We start from the raw sequence: 12,466 nt of genomic DNA, 5'->3' as shown, positions 1-12,466 counted from the left end.
ACAGTGACAACATGACAGATGTAGTACGTCTGGATTGCATTCATACTACTAAACACAAGTTCGCTTCTCGGCAAATGTAGTATGCAATTTCGGATGCATTTACCTCCCTTCTTTATCAGATTTGAATTCTACAAAGTTTTTAACCAGTGATAGAATGTAAAATGTGAATAGCGCTCTGACTATAAGAGGCACCGAATGCCAAATTCCACTGAATCTTTCTTCAGACCTTTAAGTTTGTATCGTCTGAAAAAGCCTGACATAGAAATTCCTCACCATAGAAAAACACCTCTTCAGCAGAAGACATCACAAGCTGCTATTGTGAATGCTTCGCTCCACTGCCGTGTTCCTGTGAAAGACGTACAAGAAGCTCAGCTAGTGAGGTGCTGTCAAAAGAGCTACTTTCATTCAAACATCTAAAGATTTTACAATCCAAAAATGTCATAAGGCTAATACTCAAGACCTTTCCACACACACAAACATATTATTCTTTTGTCCATGTCCCCCACCTTGCCTCCAGGCATCATAGAATAGAGAGGTAAAATCAGCTAAAGGACAGAGACACAGACAGGTGTAAACACAGCTCTATTGTGGTAGAATGACTCAAGACCCTGAGGGGAAAGCAGTCCTCATTCATAAAAAGAGGACAAGGTCACTGCAAAAAGAGCTACTGGCTGGAAAAATAGCTGGATGGAGCAGTGATGTGGCTGCTTGGCGAGTCGATGGCCAACTGAAATGGTAGCTCATGTTTTTTTACGGATGCAAAACATCATAACCACATCAGTTATTGGTCAGAGATTTTTTACATTTATTGATATCAGTTGATATTAGATATGAATCAGTCACTTTCACAACCTTTGATTTCAGTGGATGTAACTGTAGCAGATAGGGCTGACCCCTAAAACTGGACCAAACGTTAGTCAAAAAAAAGAGGCAGAGTCAAACAAATTTTAATTACACTGTTGGTCACAGAAAAAGAAAAAAAACTCCACAGAAAATGGCAGAGTCATGCAGTCCCTAAGTAATTATATTATTGCGACTAGTCAACTAATGGCTTAAATGAACGGTCGATTAGAAAAATCTTTAGTCTTGGGCAGCCCTAGTAGTAGAGCTGTAAACTATATTTAGCATGCAACATTTTCAAATGTTTTATTACTTCATTAATATTAATTATATTACAATTAAATGCAAACCCTAAATTCACTTTGCTGATTTTAATTTTTATGGAGTTTTAAAAATATTAATTATTTGCTTATAGGTCTCAACCAAACTTCAATATTAGACCAACCCTAATGTTTTCTAAAGCTTTTCTATTCTCACTGTCAAAGAAATTTGAGGTGTCCCAAGAGCAATGTTATCACAGTCAGCAGAAAAACCACTCGTAGAAGTACGTAGGACACCATTCATAGCAACAAAAGAATTCAGTGCAATACATTTGTTTGTGTCCCATAGGCAATGTGTGCAGATCATGTTCACATGTCTGTCAGGCTCAGACTACAAATGAGCAGCCAGAGATGAGATAACATTATCAGTAACTTTAGTAATTGAAAAAAAGTTTTCAAAAAAAATCTGGCTTTGCAGGATTGTGAGGTTTACAGTTACACAGTTTACAAGGCAAAGGGAACATGAACAATTGTTTGTTTGTTTATTTTTTGGTATTTTTTTTTAAATAGGATTTTTTGTTAAACCAATTATGCTTCAGTACATACATTGGCATGAAAACAACCATTATTACATCTAATTATTATTATTAATAAATTACAACCTTTTCTCTCTAATAATCAATATGCCCAAAATTAACTGATGTAATGGTTGCAGATAAATCTTTTATCCGAGCAAAAGGGTTGTCAAAAATGAGGTAGATTAATCTTAATTAAAAATGACATGCTTTTGGTATGTTTAAACTTTAATGCAAGCTAAAGTGTTGCTGGATAATTATAGTGAAAGAATCGCGAACAAACAATCCAAATCAACTTCTATTATTTTAAAAAAGCTAGTTTGGGTCCACGTTGTCAGATTAGCATCAATTTTCCTATCATATTAACACCATACTTTAGGACCTCTATGAGAATGCAATAAGATCAAGGGAGTGAAAAGATATGCTATTTGACAATTTCTCCTAAAATCTTTTATTTTTGTTCCGTCGTTGTTTTTTTACAGTAGATATTTTTGAAGGTGGCACAGCCTCTCATGCCTCCTCCCAAAATTATACTGGTAATGAGCAATACGTTTCAGATAAAAACTTGAGATTTGAAGCAGTCCCTGAAGTGCTGCTGTCTCCAAATCAATTCTCTGTTCAGCTAAGACATGCACTCTAATGCAATGAACAATGCCGACTGACCCATACAACCTCTGAGCAGTCAACAAATATTTACAATTGCCCTGCACTTTAAAAGCAAATTGAACCTACTTAGCAAGTGAATAAATAATAATTAATCATATGTGCTTAAAACATTAATATTACCTAAGGATCTGAATCTATCCCAGACAGCCTTGAGTGTTCAGCCGAGTGCAACATCACGAGTCGTCTCACCTTCATTTAGCTTGTTATTTGACTCAAGCATTACTTTTAACATTTTTGCACAGGCAAAAAAAAATGGACAGTGACTAAAAGCTTGCGCCTGTCACTTAGCCAAAGAGCCTGTGTCTAGAGCCAGGCCTTTTTTTGTATTTGTAAGTACTTAGGCAATATGTGCCCAGCCAGCAACCATGTGCTGCTGTGAAAGCATCTGTATGGCTTTGGCAGACCATAGCATCAAGCTCTGATATCCCGGAACAAAAGACACAGATGTGCAGTTGAAGTACTCCAAAGGGGCACTCTATGCTGGCTCTGTCAGGATTGAAACACAAGCCTTAGTACCATTGATAATCCAGAGTACCTCTCCAATTGAACAGGCAGACGGCCAAGCAGACAGAAATCTGTTTCACAGAACATGCCTGCGTTTAATCAACTCTACAGCTACGAGGATTTTCACGAAACTATTTTACTTTGCATTCACTGAAATCAGAGGAAATAAATTAGACATAGATGGAGAGAACATAAACCATTAGGAATCATGTGGTCTGCAAAAAAAGAGCACCAGACTACACAGTTCCATGAATATCCCATGAAAAAAAAGTTGTGTGGCTATTAGGCCCATTAGCAATCAAGCCATCTAAATGTTAGTGTACTTCAAAAAGCTGAGTAAAACTCACTTTTAGCAGATATTTAAAATGTACAGCCCTTCTCTTCTGGAAAAAAAAAAACAACCAAAAATATGCATGACTACACTAGACAGATTTTTTTCCAATCAACAGCATTTAACTCTTTTGTGATCAAAGAACAGGAATGAGTCAATACTTTTGAACCATTTCCCAGAAGAAAAAGACTAAAACTACATAAGTGAATTTGTGAAATTGTCAACTTTTGGGAGTCCCACATGCCCAAAAGAAACACTTGTCAAATGTGAAAGATGACATTTCTGTTTACAGAACATGAATAATGGAGTAGAAATTCTGGATCAATAGTTTACCTATATATCTAAGACTTTTGTTCATGTTCAAAACACAATCCAAGTCTTCTGAGTAGACATGATTGCTTTATATTATGAACAGATTTATTGTAGGCTTTTATATACAGTAAAGTCAGATCCAATTTACGCACATCCACAGCAAAGCAAAATGTTGCTCAAATTGGGTGTTCAAGGAAATAATAAAAAAGGAAAAATATTTTTCCTTTTTTATAGGCTTTTATACACAGAAATATTGATCAACTCAACCACATACGCATCAAATCACGGTAAATGGAAGCTCAAATGTGCTCGCTTGATGTATAAGCACCAACAAGGTTTGTTTTCTGCTTACCAGTTTCATTAAATATCTTCATTTTTTTCTATGTACATTTCTGAAATGCACTTTCTGTAAAGCTGCTTTGAAATAATATGTATTGTGAAAAGCGCTATACAAATAAATTTGAATTGAACTGAATTTTGAAAGATTTTCCTAGTCGACTGTTAGTCTTTAATTTAAAGCTACAATATGTAATTTGTTTCGCCTCTCTGGGTCACTAACCTCTTACAATAACAAAGGCTTAGGTTGATGACGCATAATTGGGATTATGGAACTTGTCGTCATGATGATGGATCTTATAATGTTTATGGATGAGTGAATACATTGATGTTTTTAACATGACTCTGGTATGAAGCAGGGCACGATTGCTAATAAGAGACAGATATCAGCGCCAAACGCAAGTCCCGCGGATATAAAGGAATAAGGACATTTCATTCTACCGAACTACCCTCAAGTGCTGAATTAATACTCACACAGTTCAGTTTATTAGACGAATGAAACTTGTGAGGTAACGCAGCGCTGTTTCACTTGGTCTAACGTTACACTATCACACTAAACTGCATTTGAGTGTGTTGAAAGTAATAAATGTTATTCTATGTGTTAGTGTGTTGGCTGTATGAGACTGGCAGTAAGTTAGATCAAAATTAGAATAACATACTGATCATACTCTAACATTTCATCATGTTGAGCTATATAACATTGATTAGTTTTATGTACATTTGCTCACCTGTCTAATAAAGTATCTGTCAAGTTGAACTTTGTCACGGACGTGGAGCTCTCAGCATCTCGAAAACGCCACGCTGATATTGATCCTCGTTTTAGTTCTCCTTTTGTCCCAAAGTCTGCTTTCGATGGTCCATATAATGTTTGAACGAAACAACACCGTGAGCGTGCCGCTAGACGTAACGCAGTTATCCACGTCTGTTGCCATGGTTACTATGGCAGTACGAGCGGAAACCAGGAATAACGCGGATATTACATCACTGACAGGCGACAAGTGAATAGGGACGAGGCACTATTTAAAATTGGAATTTCTCTAAAATAAAAAATCTTTGGAAACTTTTGGGATATTGTAAGAACACAGCTGCAGGAAATATATCACACTGTGCAAGTGATTTTTGTATATTTTTTTACAAAAATCGTACATATTGTAGCTTTAAGCCATTATAAGCCAAATAAACCATAAAAATTAGCATTTGAAATATAAACATAGCACTCCAGCGCACACAAAGCTTTCTGCAGCGACACCGGGATGAACTTTTCTGAGAACAAAACAATCTAAAAAACTAAATTTAACAAAAATATTTTATACACATTTAAAAAAAAACCAAATAAATATACCGCATTCTGAAACACTTCAAATGCGTATAGCTATCAGTCCAAAGTCTGCAAACAATCAAGCTGACAGACAATAGCCTTAACATCAAATAAAAAAAATAACACAAACAAAATAAACATAAATTCTGTTATATATATACATATATGTGATATTAAAAAAAACGAATAGGTTAAATTTATATTTTTTTTTTAGCAGCAAACAAACACTACAACAATATGGACAATTAAGATATACCTGACTTCAGATATACCTGAGTCACTATATCCCCCCTCCGATCTCAATCTTCTCATATAATGAGAAATGGACACAAGTTTGTCCACGTTGTCAGGAAGAAGTGAGCTCTGTGTCTTGCTTACAATGAAGCCGGCCTTGCATGGAGGTGGAAGTTAAACATGTCGTGCAGTAAGTGCGGTTCCTGCCAGCTAAGCAATTCGTTTTATTATTTATGCCATTCTGTATTAATGTGTGATATTAAAGAGGATGCTAATCTATGTAATTATACTTTTGCAGCAGTCACAGGGAGCAATAGCAGAGTCTAGGACACATTCATCCTGGTAATTCTATATATACAAGACTAATGTCTCCTTTGTGCCCTTGAGTCTACGTTTCATTGAGGAAGGTATTAATCAATATCAGAGTCATGAAAGTATTCGGTCCAGTTTGAAAAGAGGTAACCCAACCCTTCAAGATGATGAGGCTTACCCAGAATGAGGGAGAATCGTCTCACTCAGAGAGAGAAAACCACTACCTGCCTATATTGCAATCAGAAAGCCACAGAGAGGAAGACAAAAAGCGTGAAAGCTTTTTCAGCTTTCCAATCAGCATAACATTGAGCACTCCTTTATCTGCAGTTTTTGTGATTACAAGGAACAACAGAGAACTTAATGTGGTACATGGTGCCAATGCTTAAGCACTTTAAAAAGTTTCTTTAATAATAAATGATGTTGGATCAGTTGTCTAAAAGTGGAAATATAATGTATTTTTCCCAGAAAATTTTTATGATTGTGCCAATTGTGGAGGAGAGACCAAATAACTGTCAAAATACGTTAATCTTACAAAATACACTATTTTCCATCATCTCAACACAACAAATTATATAAGGCAAGTCAAAAAATATAAAAGCTTTTCCCTTCATAGCATTTTATCTAATTTGCTGGGGCCTAAACATTTTCCCATGATGCACCAGATCGATCTTGTGCAAAGTGAGCATCTCAGAGCCAGAGTTTTTTTCAAAGCCAGGGCTTTTTAAGACTGTCGGTGCTGCTCAACAATCAGAACGGGCTATATTGACATTAGGCCACATATGAGAGTCCATGACCACTCTTCTCTATTGCGCGCAAATTGTTCTGTTCAAAACTCTCCTTAAAAGCAGAGAGCAAAAAATAATCTGCAGACAGCCTTTAACAGATGTCCATTAAGAATGCATGTCGGTTCAAAGACAGCTCTACGGTTGTCAAGGTAGCAGGACAGCCATTAAATCACCTGGTTCCATTACAAAATCAATTACTGCAGTGCACTTGCATGGTCTCCCCAGTCCCTCTAATGGCCAAATAACAATGGAGACACTACTGCAAGGTCAGTCCTGCTGCACCGATCCAGACAGACTGAAATCTTCATCAGGAGACTGCTAACAGCTCCTTTATCAGAGAACAACTGAGACCGCTAGATGAAAAAACACTTTAAGATTGTGAATTTTGTTGGCCTTCTTGACCTTAGTCTGGGTTAACTAATGGCTGGAAATGATAAACATATGGCCTGTTCAGGCAGTGGAATTGAATGTCTAATATCTGATTGTCTAAGGTCACCTTAAATTCTTTCAACCCTTTGTGTCCACTAGAACGTTTTTGAAATTAATCATTTCCATTTTTTTAATCTCTACAACTATCGACACCAAAAATAATAGTAATAATAATAATAATACAACCCATTAAACAGACAAGCACATTTATCCTCCTCAGCCTGGTTTTCATGAAAAATGGCATCTACTCTATCCATAACTTTTGCAACTAGTCTACAACAAGATGCACACTATAAAAAAAGATCGGATTCTTGCAGCAAATTTCAAACATTTCTTCAACAGAACTACAAGTTTTGGTTTCAGCTGGAGGTTACCTTGTGCTGAGGTGGGCAGCCAGTAGCCAGGCGCTGCAGGTGCTCAGAAGTGTGGCTGCAGGACAGCAGGTCTGAGCAACAAGCAGAGCGGCCCAGCCTCTTCATCAGCGATGAGATGATGCTGCAGCCACAACCGCACATTGACTTGCTCATCGGAAACCCCCCCAAAAAAGTTGAAAGACTGATGTCTCTAGCCCTGGTAGAAGAGAGGTTCTCAGTAGTCAGCTTAAGTGACAGACTGGGAGAAGAGTTTGAGTCACAAGTGGTTCCGTCAAAAGAGCGATCTGTCCCAAGGAGCAAACTGCCATGGAAGGTAAAGTTTTGCCAGAGCCAAGGTAGTTACAGGTCTACAGCCTCTCACCTGATTTCTAGAAAGAGTTTATGGGACATCTGAACAGTCAAGAAGACTAACCTGTGAAAGTTCACCTAAAGACACAGTTGTTCATTTCAAGTCTTCTTCCCATCAGTCTTTAATTGTTCAGTGTGGGGAAGATACCCAAGGAGCTCGTGCAAGTGCTGGAAGCTTGTCCATGCCTGTCACGTAGAGCCTGAAGGTGCAGTTGTTCCCGCAGGTGGCTGGTGATCCTCAGATGGCTTTGGAACAGGTGGTCAGAGAGTACCGCTCTCAAACAGGCCAAGCTTACCCTCCCTGCACTTCCCTCAGCTGCTTGTGATGAAGCTGCATCTCTTCCTTCTTTCTCTCCCACCCCCTCCCTCGTTCTGACAGTCCGCTCTTTCGAGCATCTCGATGAACAGCAGCTCTGGAAGCCCCTCCCTCTCTCCGTCTCTCCACCTCACGCTCATCTTGGCAGCTGGACTGCCTCCTGTTACAAACCAGCGTCTGATGCATCTGGATTTGTACTGTGTTCAGAATAGCACACTACCCAACTACATTACGCAGAATTTGTACTGTGCTCAGTGTAACATGACCTACTACATTGCTAAGCTGTGCAGTATACCATCAACCATACCATCAACCATGAATGTACTGGATGCAATATCAGATTGCATAACTTCTTTCATGACTCATTATTTGACTCAACATACATTTATGTTGAAATGAAGGCTTTTTCTGAGTAAAACATGCAAAATGTCATGTGACAATACAGTTTACTATCTGAATTATTTAGTGTTTCAGTTTCAAATTCTATATTTTTTTTAAAACAGATTAAAGTATACAGTGCACATACTATGCAAGGTTTTCATCCCAAATATGGCTACAGTTTTGTTATTATGCAGTTACAGCTACCCTTCTTATTGAGATTGGTTTCCGAACCAAATTGGCAGTTATGTCTTTACCATGATCCTGAACCAAGTTCACAATTGTTTCAATCACCTGCTATAGGCAGGGCTAGAAAAGAGCAAGACTATCCAACATAAAATGCTGCATTTCATTAAGAAATTACTTATATTACAAATAACATTACAGAAAAAGGTAAATTGAAGAGATCAACATCAACATTTTGCTGGAGGCATGATTACTCAGTCAATTTAGAAAACTGCAAAGGGAAGAAATAACACAGATAAAGGTGCCGACAGGCTGTGGACAAAACTAAATGAAAGCAATTCTACCTGAGCAAACGATCTTTAGCCAAAACGAATCATGACAGTCCGCCTCATTCCTAACCTTATCCCTCAATGTGTTGAGCTCCCTCACCTAATCTCACATATCCAACCAGATTAGCAAACAGACTGGGATCCCTTGGGCCTTGTGTGAGATATGCAAATTGCCTGACTCATCAGCAAATAATATAAAGGATGATAAAGAGTTCCATTGTAGGGATCACACTATTGGGTGATGGAATGATGGGGGAAGATATTGCAAGTGCAGTGGTGTCTGAGAGGTGGGCAAAACATGAGGCTCCAGGCAACCAGCCAGAAAACTATAAATAGACAAGCATAATCAGGACGAATCACATTTCATCATAACAGCCACGCGCCTTACAGGTATACTTGATGGGATCAAATGGTTCAGACCCAAAAGATTCAAATGGATTGTGGGAATGAAAACAGCAGGTTTAGTTTGCAAAGTGATCCAACAGACTCATGAAGTCTGACTGCCACCTTAGACAAGTCTGTACTGGTTCTGTTGGGAAACGTGTAGGATCGAGATTCTATTTTTCAGTCTACACCAGCTGCTTCCATGATAAGATGTGGTCCCCACAAGAGACTCTGCACCTGACTTCCTGAATACTGAGCAGAAAGACAATCACCCAAGCGTGTAGAGGACATGCATGGAGGTCCACGGCTCCACCAGCCTGGAAATGAACTGCAGTTATCACTTCAAGGTGCAAACAACGTCCAAAGTGCATTTCACATTCAGGTGTAATTTGTTTTTTAGAAACTGAAAGCTTGGCGCTAATGGTTTGGGGCAAATTAGTTGTACTTGTCACTTTATTGCACTGCACTTATGATTCGGCCTTGAGATGCATTCTCTTTTTTACTACCCGTTTCTAACACCTGTTACACCCACTTACTCCACCAAAATGAGGTTCTGAAGTAAAACTCCTCACTGACAGAAACATGGGGCTTCACTATAAGAAGTCTTGACATTGTGATTCATTACACTCAGTGTATTCTCGGTGGAATCTTTAGCCCTGTTGCCAGAATAAATGGACCAAATCAACAAAGCCCAGCAACACAGACATAAGCTCATTCATTCTCCCAACCGTGACACAATCAGAGATAAAAACAAAAAGAGAAAGAAAGTCTCAACAGTGGGGCTTCATCTGGCTGGCATAATGATATCAAAGAGGTGCAGCACCCTGCACATTTTTTATAAGACAATGCAATAATCTCAAGACAGTTGAAAATCCTTAACCTCCCCTATAAAAAAAGAGTTATAGTATTTTAAAGCAACATTTAAATGTGTTCTAAGGGTTCAATAAAAGTAAAGCTGTAACAACAGCATCACGAACATGCTGTCGATTGCCACAGAAAATAATTTAGACTTCTAATGCACTTAAAACTGAAGTCAATGAAGAAAGTGAGGGTTTAAAAGACGACCTTTTTTCTTTTTTTAAAGCATTTACATTAATACTTCCATAGAGAAAAAGTTTTTGAGCTGTTAAGATGTTTAAATTGTCTTTTAAGTGGTTTTCAAAGGATGGATGTCATACATTACCAATGCAATTCCTGTGCCTGGAGTTCTCAGTGTAAACATTAATGGAAAATTACGACAAGTCCCATTCTAGTACCCTTGAAATGTACAAGTATTATGTGCAGGTTTATTATACATGGTTACAAGAGTTAAAAATTGGATATAACCTTGCAAAGTTAGTCAGCAATTCTATTCACAGCTTTATTCTCATTTTGATGCAATGTTTAAGATTACTCCTCTGATCAGCCAATCTTAGTGTTTACATTTATTTATTTATTTTTATTTTTTTAAAACAAACCGACAATATTATCTGAACAACATCACTTGTGTAAAAGTTAGAGGCCATTTTGTTATGCTACAGTGGCAGGGCAAGTATTCATTCATTAGAGTGGCAGTGTACAGTAGGCTATGCGTGACAGTGCCAAACACACAGTCTCAAATATGATCAAACTGCAACTTTAAAGTTCATAAAATTCAACCAAATTCAGTAAAATCCCAACAAAATCATTAAGTCGGTTTAAACCCCGCCCGTGCAAGTTTACGTTCATCTACCTGAACTTTTGAGTGCAATGAACACATCTTAAAATCCAATCAAGAACCTAGTTACCAACCTGCACTTTTTTTCTTTATGATTATCCATTACACAAGATCTGTCGCTACTTTTATTTAATTTTGACTTTAAAAGAATAGACTCTTTGAGTTCTAGAATGACAGTTTACAGATGTGATGACCAATAGTTTTCCTGAAGTGGTTCTTTAAATTGTCTCATGTAGATGAAAGGACAGTTTTGAAAGTAATATCACACATAAATAATAGTAAATCTAAAGACATTTTTTCCATTGATTCTGTGTTTTTAAAAGAGCACAAGGAAATTTTAACTCCAGTGTTAACTAAAGTTATAAATCAGTCTATAAATGAAAGTATCTTCCCCACATCTTTGAAAACAGCTATAGTAAAGCCTATACACAAGTCAGGAGACAAGCTCCAGGTCTCTAACTATCGACCTATAAGCATTCTTCCTACTATCTCCAAAGTCTTTGAAAAAGTAGTTGCAGCACAGTTAGTGGAACATCTTGATTGCAATACTGCATTACATCCTCTCCAGTTTGGTTTCAGAAAACGATACTCAACGGAGACAGCATGTTGCTACTTAATAGAAGAAATAAAATCAAGTTTGGATAGTGGAGGTGTTGTAGGGGCGATCTTTCTTGACTTGCGTAGGGCTTTCGATACAGTAAACCATGAACTACTAATGGATAAATTAACACATTTCTCTATTAGTATAAGTACAATAAATTGGATTAAATCTTTTCTTAGTGCAAGGCAACAGTGTGTATCAATAAATAATGTATCATCTCCCTTACAAGCATGCACTATGGGTGTGCCTCAGGGCTCTATATTAGGGCCCTTGTTGTTTTCTCTTTATATTAATGATTTTCCGTCTGTGTGTATTAATGCTAAAATGATAATGTATGCTGATGACACAGTGGTGTATATTCATGGCAAAACTGTTATGGATGTTGCTCGAAAGTTAACTGAGGAAATGAAAAATATCTCCATTTGGCTAAAAAAATCTCACTTAACTTTGAATGTTGACAAAACAGTTTCTATGTTTTTCACAAACCGCCGCAAGTCCTCGCTATGTAAAACTGAACCAAAAATTATTATTGAGGGTCAGGAAATTTCAAGGGTTGACCAAATTAAATATTTAGGAGTCATTCTTGACCCAAATTTAAATTTTAAAAAACATATTAAAAAGATAACCAACACGTTGAAAATGAACATAGCACATTTTAGATATATTAGGAACTCTTTGACCATAGATGCATCTAATTTATATCTGAATGCGATGATAATTCCGCACTTTCGATACTGCATGACGAGTTGGTCACAAGCATGTAAAACAGCACTAAGGTCCCTGGAATCATTGTACAAAAGATCTCTTAAGATTCATGACAAGAAATCTAGGTTGTTTCATCATTGTCATATTCTTAAAAAACATAGTATTTTAAGTTTTGAAAATACAGTCATATATTCAAATATCTGTCTTTTGTTTAAGATAATAAATGGTACTGCAGGCCCTCCGTTAA

At 37.3% G+C, this 12,466-nt stretch overlaps 1 protein-coding gene across 3 annotated transcripts in view; it reads right to left on the bottom strand.

The window, feature by feature from the left end:
• Nucleotides 1-12,466, bottom strand: part of fbxw7 (F-box and WD repeat domain containing 7) — a 173,335-nt gene that overhangs the window by 101,283 nt on the left and 59,586 nt on the right. Inside the window, exon 1 of one of the 3 annotated variants that reach the window (XM_077232407.1) lies at nucleotides 7,277-7,998. The exons of the other annotated variants lie outside the window; for them this stretch is intronic. Within the exon in view, the coding sequence (XP_077088522.1) occupies nucleotides 7,277-7,429 (153 nt within the window). The 5' untranslated portion in view covers nucleotides 7,430-7,998. Of the gene's footprint in view, nucleotides 1-7,276; nucleotides 7,999-12,466 lie in introns of those variants that run through there. 3 annotated transcript variants of the gene reach the window in all.

This window comes from Siphateles boraxobius, unplaced genomic scaffold (genome assembly GCF_051911475.1).
Source record: "Siphateles boraxobius isolate OS27281-9 unplaced genomic scaffold, OSU_SipBor_1 17, whole genome shotgun sequence".
In the NCBI taxonomy this organism is placed as follows: domain Eukaryota; kingdom Metazoa; phylum Chordata; class Actinopteri; order Cypriniformes; family Leuciscidae; genus Siphateles; species Siphateles boraxobius.
Note: the sequence above shows the minus strand (reverse complement) of the source record. Positions and strands in the feature narration are given on the sequence as shown.